Source organism: Diaporthe citri (assembly GCF_014595645.1).
Source record: "Diaporthe citri strain NFHF-8-4 chromosome Unknown scaffold_23, whole genome shotgun sequence".
In the NCBI taxonomy this organism is placed as follows: Eukaryota; Fungi; Ascomycota; class Sordariomycetes; order Diaporthales; family Diaporthaceae; genus Diaporthe; species Diaporthe citri.
This window is the reverse complement of record NW_025064868.1, coordinates 51871-65860: the sequence shown is the minus strand read 5'-3', so window position 1 is coordinate 65860 and position 13990 is coordinate 51871. Positions and strand designations below refer to the sequence as shown.

General features: G+C 53.0%; 4 protein-coding genes across 4 annotated transcripts; 1 reads left to right on the top strand and 3 right to left on the bottom strand.

Annotated features, from left to right (window-relative positions):
- Positions 1-5792: 5792 nt before the first annotated feature.
- INS49_007568 (uncharacterized protein) lies at positions 5793-8423 on the bottom strand (the record flags this gene model as incomplete). Its single annotated transcript, XM_043168331.1, has 4 exons — positions 5793-6049; positions 6108-7676; positions 7739-8211; positions 8350-8423. 4 exons carry the CDS (start codon positions 8421-8423, stop codon positions 5793-5795), a joined length of 2373 nt encoding a protein of 790 aa, XP_043016790.1.
- Positions 8424-8807: 384 nt separating this feature from the next.
- Positions 8808-9236, bottom strand: INS49_007567 (uncharacterized protein; the record flags this gene model as incomplete). The annotated part of the gene is made up of 1 exon (XM_043168330.1): positions 8808-9236. One exon carries the CDS (start codon positions 9234-9236, stop codon positions 8808-8810), a length of 429 nt encoding a protein of 142 aa, XP_043016789.1.
- An 87-nt stretch (positions 9237-9323) lies between these two features.
- On the top strand, positions 9324-10802 carry INS49_007566 (uncharacterized protein; the record flags this gene model as incomplete). Its single annotated transcript, XM_043168329.1, has 3 exons — positions 9324-9467; positions 9929-10381; positions 10410-10802. The coding sequence occupies 3 exons, from the start codon at positions 9324-9326 to the stop codon at positions 10800-10802; spliced, it is 990 nt and encodes a 329-aa protein (XP_043016788.1).
- Positions 10803-11388: 586 nt separating this feature from the next.
- INS49_007565 (uncharacterized protein) lies at positions 11389-12470 on the bottom strand (the record flags this gene model as incomplete). The annotated part of the gene is made up of 3 exons (XM_043168328.1): positions 11389-11868; positions 11989-12049; positions 12184-12470. The coding sequence occupies 3 exons, from the start codon at positions 12468-12470 to the stop codon at positions 11389-11391; spliced, it is 828 nt and encodes a 275-aa protein (XP_043016787.1).
- Between the last annotated feature and the right edge of the window lie 1520 nt (positions 12471-13990).

Below are 13990 nucleotides of genomic sequence, written 5' to 3'. Positions count from 1 at the left end.
TACCGCCAGGTTCTCGACCAAGTCTGTGACTCGGAGCAGTCAAAATGGGTCTGCGATGACGCGGCCCTCCCAAAAATTTCGTCAATCATACAGAAATTGCAGTTATGTCCCTCAACGATGGAGACGGTGCTGCGTTCTCGTTCAATCTATGGATGTTGTGAGCCACGGGCACGGCTTCGACTGTTCGATTGTATGAGCATCAATTGTTTGGTGAAATGTGAGGAACGCTTTCATGCCCACCATGAGAATTGCTGGTGACACGAGATTGAAACTGCGGATGGTCATTGATACAGCCAAGAAAACTTGAGTTGAAGCGGCTCATGGTTCTATCAAAGTAAATTGAATGAAATGTTCACAGTGACCATGGCCGCAAAATAATATAACTCAGAATTTCATAAAAGCTTCCTGAGCAACGAGCCGTAAATTGCAGCCGCTCGCGTATTTATTTTTATCACGGCACAAGAAAGCCTAATGCGTTAGACACCCTGATAAAAGAGGGACGTTGTAATGCTGAGAGCATTACCGTGGCTTGCACTTATATATACTATAATAGTAGCCACCCTTTTAAGGTTTATCATTAAGGTTGCTGCTATCTTTCCGCTAGGTACCCCCTGAAATAGATCCAAAGGCATTATTTCAAAATTATAAATTAAGTTATCCCTACGTCTTGGCATTGCTTAATTCTTCCTAATGGGGAGATACACCTATAGAAATCCACTTGGTTTTTTTTTTTTTTTTGGCGAAAGATTTCTTGCAATGCCCGGGCTCAAACTTACAACCCCTATAGAGGCATTATAAACTGTCACGGCATAAGAAAGCCTATTGCGCTAGACACCCTGATAAAAGAGGGACGTTATAATGCCGAGAGCATTACCGTGGCTTGCACCTATACGTACTGTAACAATTTTGTATGTACGCACTTGACTACCTCCCATTTGGATGCTGAATAGTGCATGCCCATCTAAGTTTTCGTATGATCAAATCGTTTTGTGATTTGATACCAAGGATCCAGCATGTTTGATAGAACAGTCTGCATCTGTGGCAAAGTTTTCGCATTGATATCTAGCTCTACCATTGTTGGAAATTGTACATTTCTCTGCTAAGGTACATTTAATAGCTGCCTAAAATCAGGTTCATTTTCTAATTCAATCAGTAAAAACCTGGTCATAATATCTTGAAAACTACCCACCCTTCGGAATTTTGCAAATCTTGTCGCCATGTCTGCTTTGTTCCAATTACACGTACAGATTGCTTAGTTGCAGTTGCAAACACGAGCAGCACCCCAACAGTCGTCATTGCCTCCCCATGTCTACCGACAGCATTAATTGGCTGGCCAGCTTTTCGTTGAAGCACAGAGACAATATATATATATACATATATATGTCACTTACAAGGCCGGACGCGACGCAGTCAGTCTGATATGCAGAAGTATCGCATTGTCTCTCGACAATGGCAGGGGCAGCCAATGCGGTAACAGCGCATGCGAGGGTGACGAGGATGGTAGGGAATTGCGTTTTGAGGTTTGAGCGAATGCTGGGTGCTTGAGAGACTAAAATCGAGAGTGAGACCTGTGAATGAGTTGGGTTGGATAGAACAGGAGAAACGAAATTTGACGACTGGAAACTTGACTGAATTTATACCAAAAACATCGTTGCCAGCGCAAGAGCTGAGCGGATCAAAGCCGGTGTATTGTCTGAAGAGGCACCCGACGCTGTAAGCGATACCGAGCTCCTTTCATGTCCGTCTGTCGGTGGGTATTCCCTACATGTCGCCAAGAGGTTGCTGATAGATTAATCTAGCAAGCAACCTCGAACCATTAGAAAATCGGGGCTTGGAATACTTCCGTGTCAGAATAGGAGATTCCGCCGAGGACGATACTCGGTTGTTCCTGAGGAGCCTGCACAGGTGGATACTTGAGCATCCTTTCGACCTCTCGGGTACACGCAAGCACGAGTTTTTGCACAGCAAGGACCTCTGCCTAGTCATTGTGCATCTAAGTCATCGTGGTGCTATAAATTACGGCTGTGCGAAACGATCATGTTGCTTTTCCAAGTAGTGACACAGTTTCATACTCATGAGCGGCAAATTATGTGTGTGGTGATGCTGAATCTTTCCCTTGTAGCGAGCCTTCTTTACGACTTCTGGGGAGGAAGAGTCGGTATTACGTGCTGACTCTACGCAATCTATAGGCATTGTACAGATGGTGTTGGAATGTTTGAGGACTGTATGTCTTGCTTCCACCTTTTCTTCCGAATCAAAATGATAATGCCTTGTTCCGTTAAGCAATTTCCAAAACCCTTTGAGCCCGGTGGAAGTCGGGTGTGCCACAAATGGGACTCGAGCCGCCGGGCCATGAAAATCTCGCAAGTCCATGTTGCACTGGAGTGTGATTTGAATACGCGTATTCCAGCCCTGCAAGACGTCATGCGCATGTTGTAGCCGCTAAAACTAGCCGTCCAATCAGTGGGGAAGACCCTGTGGCTCCAGGCTTGGCATGGGCCTGCCTCCGCGTCGGCAGGCACTAGCTGGACCCGCTGCCACTGTCAGGAGGGACGACGGCTACGTAGTGTCCTCGTCACTTTGTTGCCTCCACCATCCTCGCCGGCAAAGACGGCGATGACCTCTTAGGGTTGTTGCTTGTTGCTTGATCTCCGTTTCTTTTCTCCACCAAACCTCCAGCACATGGAGCATGGCCGGAGGCACTGGCCAGAAGCTCACCTACGCCACCACGGTCGTGGCTGGTGTCGCGTCCCTATCTGCAACCCTCTTCTCAATAGTGTATGCTCCAATACGCCCTTCCGACCTCCGTCTCGCACGAGTCCTTGAATACTTGAGCTAACATCCCAGACAGATCAACATGGCTCCAAACGTAGGCCATAGCAAGCTCTGCGCGTCCTGTCGGGGCTCAACACTGACATGGCCTTAGCAAGAACTACCGAAAACCGCTTCTGCAGCGGTACGTCGTTCGCATCTTGCTCATGTAAGTCCACAGCTCGTCATCCCTGAATACACTACGACGCTCACCAAGACTGATCCGCACTCCCAGGGTGCCCATCTCCATCTCCTCCTGGGTTAGTCTCGTATCCTTCGAAGCAGCCAAATGGCTCGACCCGATCCGCGACGTGTACGAGGCCTTCACCATCTACACCTTCTTCCAACTCCTGATCAACTATCTGGGCGGCGAGCGCAACCTGATCATCACGACCCATGGCCGAGCCCCTGTCAGTCATCTGTGGCCCCTGGACCACGTCCTCTCGCCCGTCGACATCTCCGACCCCTATACCTTCCTGGCCATCAAGAGGGGCATTCTTCAATACGCATGGTTGAAGCCGATCTTGGGTATCTCCGCCATTGTGATGAAGGCCACGGGTACATATAAGGAGGGCTACATTGACATCAGCTCCGGCTACTTGTGGAGCGGCATCATCTACAACCTCAGCGTCACGCTGAGTCTGTATTCGCTGGGCTTGTTCTGGGTTTGCATGCACAACGACCTCAAGCCTTTCAGGCCTATGCCGAAATTCCTGTGCATCAAGCTCATCATCTTCGCATCCTACTGGCAAGGCTTCGCTCTGTCTATTTTGGTATGGCTGGGAGCGATCCCCGACAATGTTGAGGGCTACACCCAGGACAATTTGGCGGCCGCCATCCAGGACGCCCTGATCTGCATTGAGATGCCGATATTTGCTATTGCACACTGGTACGCGTTTTCATGGCACGATTACGCCGACAACAGGCTGTCTGCTGCGCGACTTCCGGTCTGGTACGCTGTTCGAGATGCTTTTGGTCCTCGAGACTTAATCGAGGACACGAAGGAGACCTTTAGCGGAGACCAGTACAAGTACCGGCAGTTCGACTCCAACGACAAGATTCTGGCCCACGAGGACTCCAAGTCGCGACTGGCGAGGTTGAAGGCGGGGATGCGGTACGAAAGAGGAGGCAGGGGGAAGTACTGGCTACCGAATCCCCACGAGATAAACGAGCACACATCTCTATTGCAGGGCGGCGAGTCGAGTCGGGAAAGATCCCAGTCGCGGACGAATGGGACGCTGGATTTCGACGAGCCGAGTCTCGACCCAGGTGAAGAAGACCTGTACAAGAAGGCAAAGAAAATGGGAATTTGGTGACTGGAATGTGAGTATTTGTCCTCAGTCGTCCTAGATCAAAAGACACACTGACATGCCCCTAGTACCCAGTCATCACTGCCAACAAACCCTCCCGAGATCTCTGGACAACCCCTCAACCCAGTTTTGCCCGGATACCCAACGTCGAGCCGAGATCGTCGTCATCATCGCCATCAATCACCCGCCCGTCTCAAGGCTCAAGACCGCCCAGCGCAGATCTAATCAAGTCCAAGACCAAAAAGAAGGGCAAGCGCAAGGAATCGATCCCCACGTCCGGCATCATCCACTCCCCCGACCACCATCAGCACCGGGACAGGGCCACGGAGGAGCCCCTCCCGCACCAGGACGAGACCGCCCCGTCGGGTTTCGGCACCGCCAACGAGGACTACACCACGGTCACGGAGGAGTACCTCGAGGCGGCCGAACGTATTGGCTACGATGGACGGGTCAAGAATGTTGAGAACGAGGGCCCGCTGGCCGAGGGCTCTCGCGCCTGGGAAGAGGCGCACGAGGAGGAGGAGGCCTCGCCGACGGCCACCCCGACGTTCGCGGCCATAGACGGCGCGGACGAGGAGTTCCACCGGAACCCGTGGGACAAGGCGCAGGATGAGTTCTTCTCCTGACCAAGGGCAGCGGTGGCGGTGGCGAGCATGAGCATGCCAGCAGGTATAAGATTTGTGTCTTGTGTTGTTGTGTTGAGGCTTTTGATACCCTGGACGTTGCGTTCTTTTTCTTTTATCATAAATGAGGCTCTGGCTGGCTTATTTGCTATTCTTTTGTTTTCTCTTTTTGGTGTAGCGACTATACATACATGGGTGCGGCCTTCTCGGGCCCGGCATCGGGACACGTGTGGCATGGCAAGGCGTCTAGACGTATACATGGGGAGAATTGATTTCCGCCTGTGTTCTTTTCGATGGATATTGAGACGTGCTGGCGCGAGAGCCTCCGCGCTGCTCCCGGGTGAGCAGATGGCCTCGAGTGACTCGACTCTGACCCTGCGTACGATTCTGCATGTGCAAGCCGCTTTCTCTCGCTGGCGCGACAAACCCCACCCCTTTCCCCCGGGGGGCCACCACCGCCGCCCCTTTTGGAACTACGTCTCGTATCCTTGTTACCGTCATGGACTTCCTGTAGCACGATTAGACAGACTTCCTTGTGAGCGGCGCTGATGATGGCCGTCTAGTACGAAACCTCGAGCACGGGGCGGTGCAGCCGGCTGACTGTTCTAAAGCTGTCACACAAGAGGGGCGCAAACCACGAGTGACAATTTAGGCAAGGAATAAAAACGTTTCTGTCAATTTTGGTCATACACAAGCCTTTTCTGGACTGTTTGAGGTCTATAACGCCGAGTAGACTCCAGGGTATTCCGTTTCGCCAAAAAGAGTTCCGAAGCCATGGTTTACCGTACGATAAAATCGGGGGAGGCATCTGGAGCATTTCCGCCTGAGACGGATCTCTTATAAGAAGGGCCAGACGATCCGTCTATCAATTTTCTGTATCCATAACTCCCATTGCCATAACGCCTCGCGGTCGGTCGTGCTATGGGGTTTGCGAGTCGTCGTCGTCGTCGTCGATGCCGGCCGTAAAAATAGCGAATCGAGCAATATCAGGCCGTCTGGGTCTGGTTGGAGACTGCTGGCCGAGCATCATCGTTCACTTTAGTATCATTTAGGCTCCAGAAAACCCGGGCGTCTCAGAAAGCGCAGGTACTGGAGCCGACGAAGGGGTTCCGGGGCTGGGCTCGTGAGTGTAGCTATGTTCTGGGACGTGGCTGCTTCCCTGGCCTCCAATTCCCTGATCTTGATGTGAGGCAGGATGGGCCTCTTGGTAAGGCAACAGCAAGTTTGAGCAAAGATGAAGCTCGAGTGTACGCGAGTCCAGGGCAGAGAATGGAGCATGTTGTTGTTGTGCGACGACATCGGCAGCTGGAATTATTGTTAGCACAAAGCCAGAAGAAGCCCGAGGGCCGAGGGCCATGCTCACCTCTCAAATTGATGCGTTCAAAGTAAGACTGCAGAACGGGATCTTGGTCCTCGACAATTAGAACCCCGTCGCTCTCTCGAACTGCTGTCTTTGGCAGAGCTCGTCGAATGCCCAACAGCATGCCTAACAGTTCGGATATTCTGTAACCTTGCTGGGTATAGTCACTTGGAAGTCTCTCCAAAGGCCAGCAGTTGATGGTCTTACTCATCTCCTCCCAGGCCTTGAACGCCCAAGTCGACTTCTCAACACAGATAAGCAGGACCAGTATAGTGAAAAACATGCCGTGACCAATCCTGGTCCTCGCATCTTGCAGGTCCCGTTGCATATGTGTCAGCAGATTCTTGCTGGTAGTCGACGCTTTCCGTTCCGCAGCGGCTGTCAACTGCAGGCATATAGTCTTGTAGAGCTCCGCGTCGGTTTCCTGTGTGATAGACTTTCCCGCAAGTTGAGCGACCGGGGACGGACAAATTTCGAGATTCCACTTAAGCTCCCGGTCGATCACTTCCACGAATCCCCAGAGTTCAAGCGCCAGCCTCAGATTTCTATCGTCGGCATCGCGGGCAATCTGGAGAGCTGTCTCCACAGTGATGCGTGAGAATGACGCCCGCTCCTTTTGCGCAAATACAGGCAGCTGATCTCTGACATAAGCCTCCATTTTGCCAGACAGTTCCTCTTGGTCATTGATCATCACGATCTGTGGCGTTGCCCAGCGCTCGTCTTCCGCAAGTTCAGCGCCTGGCTCCTTGGGCTTGGTCCCGCGGAGAGTCTCGACCAGGATCGCGGAACCCTCTCCCGGGAAATGCGAGGCTTCGAGCACCACAGGAGGATGGTCCAAGTTCAGTGTCGACTTGAAACCATTGATCTGCTTTTGCGAATGTACGATCTGGACGCCAGCATCGTAGAGATTGAGTTCATCAGTGAACTTTGTGCGGACACACCCAGATCGCCAAATCCTGGGGGAGAGCACCTTGCGGCAGGTGTCACAAGGATCGCCTTGGGAGCAGGTCTTCCTTAAAATCCTGCAGCGGATGCATGCACCAATCTTCCGAACCTGCTGAACCTCTTTTCTGCGCTGCTCATCGAAGCGCGCCCGGGAATGTCTTGACTTTGAGCCATTCTGATCCACCCGGAAAACCGATCTGCTAGACATGGGAACTCCGTGCAATGGATGGTTGGCGGCAGATGGCGGGGCAAGTGGTGTGCTCGCCATGTACGTGATCTCACCCCAGGGTTGCTGCGATCCAGGCTGCGAAGCTGGAGGTGGAGCAGGTGCTGGAGGTGGTGAGACATGATCGGGGGTCGCAGGCGGGGCGTGTTCTTCGGAAGCAACGGCGACTGGTGCAGGGCCTGGAGCGGCTTCCGTATCCTGGACAGTCTCTATAGCCCTTGCGAGATCTTCGCCGAGGTTGTGATTGAGGAATAGTGTAGGGTCCAACATTGCATTGTTCAGCCTGGCGGTTGCCGCCGCAGCGACAGTCAAATTGGGAGTTTCAGTGGGCGTTGTGCTGTGCTCATGTGGATCCTGGATGTGCTCTGTCATGCTCGGTTGGCCACCCGGGCCTTCCTTAGCTGTAAACAATGTCAGATTCTGTCACGTAAAGCTTCTGTGAGCATTTTCAGGGTACACGCACCTGGCCCTTCAGATGGCTGATGCTCGTTATATGGGGACGAATGGTCATCTACGGTGAACTGTTCCTGAATCTCGGCACGCTCAAGTGCAGTGGAGCCTGACAAGGCAAAAGCACCCGGGAAAGGTTCGTGCGCCCCATGTTGTGTATGGGGTTGTTCGCCTCCGTACTCGTTCAGGTGGTCGATTTGCCTCCTAGATACCTCTGCCAGAGTCTCCAACGGTGTCCAATTCTGATGAGGCTGCATCAAGGGAAGCTCTAACTGCGGGCCTGAATGCTGCTGGACTTGTTGCTGCTGCTGCCGGGCTTGCAGCGTTCGAGGGGTCCGAGATGCTGAGATGCCATTAAGCATGAGGCAGGCATTAATGCGGTCTTGTTCGGATATGGCGGGGCATCGCTTCGTCAAATGGGTGGTCAGGCTGTCGATTCGGCCCTTGGGGAAGTTTTCGCCGCAGAGTTTGCAAGTCTGGGGATATCTGTAGGCATAACAGTCAGTCGATATACTCGAGGAGCCAGGTTGTAAGTGCCGAGGCCAAGAGGCCCCAAATGGTAGACCTCAGGCGTCGGCGGTGAGTGCTCGAGGAGATCGCGAGGGCACGGGCAGCGGTGCTCACCTATTGGAATTGTCTGCCAGCTTAGGTCCCCGCTGGAAGTACTGCTGGATCACCTGGTTAGGCCGGCGACCCATGGCGGTAATTGCCTACCAAGACAGGCTTGGATGTGCTCGACGCGGTTACAATGTCTCGAGGTGCTCGTCCGGCTGGTTCGAGTCGGGGTTGACTTTCTCGAGATTCTGCTGGTGGAAATTTTGGCGGCGAAGGGAAGAAGCTCTGAAAACAGCAAGCGGTAAGGCAAGCCCCGCTAGCTTGGTGGGTCTGGAGGCTCGATATGATTGGGCATAGATCGATAAGATAGGACGAGATAAGCAATCCTTGTCTATCCTCGCTTGGTTGTCAGAGGGTGAGCATTATACCTACCCCAGGGTATCTAGAGGAGGTCCTTGATCGCGGTTCACGGTTGGCTAGGAATGAACATATTGCCCGCCAGAGAAGATTCATACCGTCAAGCCTATTTAGAGTATTGTGCACAACTTCTGTGCTTGAAGACCGCCCAAAATCGCATGGCGCACAAAAACCTTAGTCTCCTCCCTCCACTCCTTGGTCTTTCCGCCTCTCTTTTTCAACACTCCGATGAATTTGTCCAGTCTCTCTTGCTCAGCTCGCGTTTCTGCATAATAGCCACTGTCATCATCAGAGCCACAGTCAGCATAAGAGCCAGGGTCATCAGAAGCTACCAGAAGCACTGTATGGCGACTCTTTTGCCATTTGCGTTTGGACAGCCTGACGTTGTTTTCGACGTAGGCGTTCGAGTCTGCGCCGTACTCTAGCAAAATGTCAAGAACCGGTAGCAACTGGCTCACTGGAACATAGCCCCATGCCGTGTACCAAGCATTTTTGCCAGGGAGTGAATCCGTTGAACTTGAGGTTGGGATCGGCACCATTTTTCAAAAGAGCCTCCACGATTCGCACGTCTGTGCCTCTCCGCCAATGATCACATTCTGGTGTTGGCCTGCAAGCATAGTCCAGCAATGCTCAAGTGGTCGGCCACGTTTCTGCGTGGATTCCCGACCGCGTGTCTGAAGTCGAGCCTGGACGCAGCGCCACAAGCCATGACGAACAGTGAACGCGAAAAAATGGTCGTGCCATGGAACCTTTTTGAAATAGTCCTCGAAGTATGTATCGCACCATTCCGGTCCACATCTTGTAGTCAGCGTTGTTTCCAAAGCGTCCAACAAGTCCATCTGCTCTGTTCCTTGCCCTTGTTCCAGATGGTATGCGACTTCGAGCGCGACGCCCACCAAGTGCCACGGCTCGATGTTCCCAGCTCGGGTTTCTTTGAACTGGTATCCATACGGACATTTTTTGGCCTGCATGACCAGACTTCGCAGGGTTGCGACCAATGGATTGAAACCTAGGTGGTCCGTCTGGGCACGAATTGTATTCCATACCTCTTCTTTCCACAAGTTTCAGGGACGGAGCGGTGTATAAATTGCACCTTAGGATCGTCCCAGTTGTGTGAACCATCCATGAGACAGGAGCGAGAGCTCCCCTCGTCGAAGACTTCGCTTGTGGATCCGTTCCTGAGACGCGCCGCCGGGGCATTATCATCATCCGCAGTACTGAGCTCAATCAGGGCGCCTTCGTGAACATTGACGGCCTCAATTGTGGAGAAAAGACCGAGATTTACAGGTCAATGCGGGCATACAAGCTTGCAATCGAGGAAGGCGTAAAATTCTTTGTCTTCAGCAGCCTTGTCTACTCATACAAGGTATCTGGATTCCGGCCCGAATTCCGATGCGGCCATATTGACGCAAAGGGCCGCGTCGCCGAATTCATACTCAGCCAGAACGTCGAGGTCCGCCGGAAACACGGCATGAGCGCGGCTCTCTTCTCGACAGGCCCGTACACGGAGATGACGATCGGCGCCGAGACGCCGCTTTCCCCTACCGTGGAAGACGGCGTCGTGACATGGAAGGTGCCGCTGGGAGACGGCGCTATACCGCAAGTTGCTCTGGAAGAGTGTGGCCACTACGTCAAGTGGCTGTTTGAGAACCACGAGAGCGCCCACGGGATGAACCTTGACATCGTGATAAGTCACACCACTTAACACGGAGCTTGCGGCCGCGTTCGAAAATGTTACCGGGAAGAAGGCTCGCTATGTCGACGTCAGCTTCGACGAGTATTTCTCCGGCCAGGCCTTGGCCGAGCTGCCTGCTGGCTACAATGCCGACCCAAGCGATCCGGCTACGATGAACTTCCGCCAGAACTTCACGGGCTGGTGGAATCTCTTTCGGTATTCTCCTGACAACAACGGCGTGTACAGGAAGGACTACGCCTTACTCGACAAAATCCATCCTGGCCGGATTAGAACCGTGGAGGAATGGTTCCGGCGCGAGGATCAGCGGGAGAGGGAGAAGGGCCTTGGAAGCCAGTGGGAGAGAGTACAGCCGGGAAATATCCAACAAGTCCTCAAGATCCAGGACGATGGCCACAAGGGCGCGTTGTAATGCCATATTTACGTAGATTGCAGAATAGCTGTTGCAGTGATATCACGGTGATCCTCATTCCAAGTTTGATATTATCATTGTCCTGTAGTTATCAGCGTTGCGCCGCCTTGAAAATACATTCTCAGTGGCTCACTTTCCTCTCCTAACGGGACAATTATTATCAATTCGGACATCCCGTGCGAAGGAGCGCGTATGGGTGTTTAGGTGCGGGAACCTCACGTCATATTGTCTCCGATGGGAATACTTTTACCCCTTAATAAACACCGACCTTCGAAATTGCCACCAAGTGTGGCCACCGTCGCTCCGTTGCTTCCTGATTCGCCTCAATCTGACCGATACTTTCAACCATGATTTCCACGCTGTTGGTGTTGCCCCTTCGGCAACACCGTGTCATATTTAGCAAACGCAGCTCGCTTGTGTGCCCAAAACTGCATCACTGTATCCTGAGACGATAAAGACCACCGCTCTTCAAAAAAGAGGCCGCGAATCCCTCCCTAAACCCATTAGCTTCCAATCATGTGCTCCTGCCCCCCGGATCCCTAATGTCCAGGACTCCAGGGCCCGGTTCAGTCCAATACTGTTGTCCCTAAAAGTGTTGGTGAGGATGCCCTGAGAACGCCAGAGTCCATTTCAGCGACACTCGGCCAGCCCACGTCCAGGCAGCCTCGTCAATCTCCTCAAGGTCGCTGCTGACAACTCCTGCGGGAGGTGACAACGACCGTGGGGGTAGCCGGGCCCTCGAGACCACCTCTCCTAGCTCCTTGACCAGGGCCAGGTAGTCTGCTGGGATTCTTTGGTTGGACGGATTGATGAAATACTTTCGGCCGGGATACGCAGCTCGCTGCCTCAACAGCTCATTTAGCATTTCCACGCCGTGTACTCGGACGTGTTCCCTAAGCCAGGCCAAGGCCTCGACCTGCGTCTCGCTGGCTATGTACCTGAGGAGCAGGGCATCCCACGTGACGTATTGCACAAAGTGATTGAGTTCGGGCCTATCTTCGCGCCAGGGCTCGCGCCTGAACGGCTTGTCGTCCAGTAGCTCCCATATGTGCAGGAGCATGTCATTCTGTGGATATGGGAGTTAGCTTTCCCATCGGATGTTGTTCTTCAAGTGAGTAAAGCCAAGTTTCATTCCCGCAGGCCATCATGTCCCGGAGCTGCGGAGGGTGGCAAGAAATTGACGTACGCAAATCCATCCAGGCTCAGAATTCTTAACATGGTGCTTCCAATTTTCGTGGCCGAAGTCTCTGTTTGTTGAGAACGTTAGTAGCCGAAGGCCAGGCTGTACGGGACCCGCGGAGTGGAAAAAGTTGAGTGAAGGCTGCGAGCAGGGCACAGAACGGGACAAGACGGAAATGAGGAGCAGCTAAAGTTTACGTACCCCAGGAGACTGAGGCACAACCTTCCGCTGACGAAGAAAGCAGGGTGGATCTGATGCCGTGTGGTGGGAAGAAACCTGACTTTCGGGGGATCCTCAGGAAACTGGGCTGACAACTTGACGTGTAGCTTGACAAGTTTGAAGCGGTAAACCCCGTTGCCTGGGCAGACAAGATAGACGTGAAACTGGGATTCATCGTCGCCGAAGAAGACGCAATATCGACCTTGTGCCCGGGATTCTGCCAGGAGCGTAGGACGCTCGATGGCCATAATAGATGGAGTTTCCGTCATCGTTGAAGATCCCGTCTCCATTGACGATTCCGTCGCCAGTGACGATTCCGTCGCCAGTGAATATTCCGTTGATGGGGATCGAGATCCCATCGTCGTTGAAGATTCCATCGTCGTTGAAGATTCCATCGTCGCTGGAGATTCCACATTCGTTGGAGACTCCATCGTCGTGGGAATGGGATGGCTTGAATAGCAGCTGTTGAGTGCTCACGTGTTCGTCGAGTAAATGTAGAGATTAGTGAATGAAGTTTCGTGATTAATAGGTAATGAGAGACTGGAAGGCATTCATGATGTTTGTCAACCTCGGGCTCTGAGAGAGCGTCATGGGCAGACTCGGGTTGAGGCTTGTAGGTGGACAAGAGAAGGACGGGCTCGGTCGACCGAGGCAGTCGGTATCGACCACGACCAATGGATGTGCCTTCCAAAAAACGTAATGCGAAGCAAGAAGGCATGAGGCAGCGAATTGGCACCTGCTGCCCTGCCTGTTGGATTGCTAGATTGTAGACCTAAGCAAGACCTAAGACCTGGCAAGTCTTTCTACGGTGGGTATCTCAGCCATTAAATTGAAGGAACTGAGGATGATCTCGAATCTATTTCCTCAGGACACTCTCGAGGAAATTCATTGAACATGAGAGCATTGCAGCTTCTGGTATGGACCGCATCGTGTGACATTACAACTGTAGCGAGCGTCCGAGTTGTTCAAGGAGAGATGCATGGCACATCTCCAAGCAATTCAGTCCTTGGAGGTTGGCTGGTGAAGGATCTTGGCCGGGTTAGGGTACACGAGTCAAAGTGCCGTGCAGGAAAAACCATCCGAATATCTGAACTTTCTGGGGCGAGCAATTGGACATGGGGCATCACGGACATGTTGGACCATGTTGCGTTGGTTGAGTGTTTAGTGTTCCATTAATAAGTTTCGTTTCAATCCCACATCATGCGAGATGGAATGGCTGGCTGTGGATGAGGGAGACGCTGACTGTGTACCGCGGCTAAGGTTCGCAGTCCCGGAAGAGCTCGCATGAGAGGGAGAGCGGGCAGCGGCGCAGCCATCCAGATGAGGGAAGGTGCGTCGCTGTCACCGTGACCTGTGGGCCCGTGGACCAGTGGAGTGGATCTTGTTCCATCCAGCCAGGCCGGGGGACAAGGGGCCCTTTAGCTGAAGCATGGGCCCTCTCTGGCCCCTCCGGGCCCCTGTACCGGGCACGCTAGAGACACGGCAGGGAAAGCAGCATCATCGCGCCAGGGCTGCCAAGGTTCAGTTCGACTCCGCTTCCGGGGCCACCCAATGGCCCATGTCCTTGGACGTCAACCCAAGACGACATGTCTTCGTCACATCATTTGACTCACAGATGCCCAGCGCACCTCGTCAACCTCGCATACTGCACTTTACTGTACATACATATCCAGCACGGCACCCCTCAGTCTGTCTCATAGGTTCACTCACTTGCGGCTGAGCCGACGAACCTGCACTCACCCGCTGTGTCACAATTACTGCCTGCGGCCTCCCGTTGATGCTGTGCGCG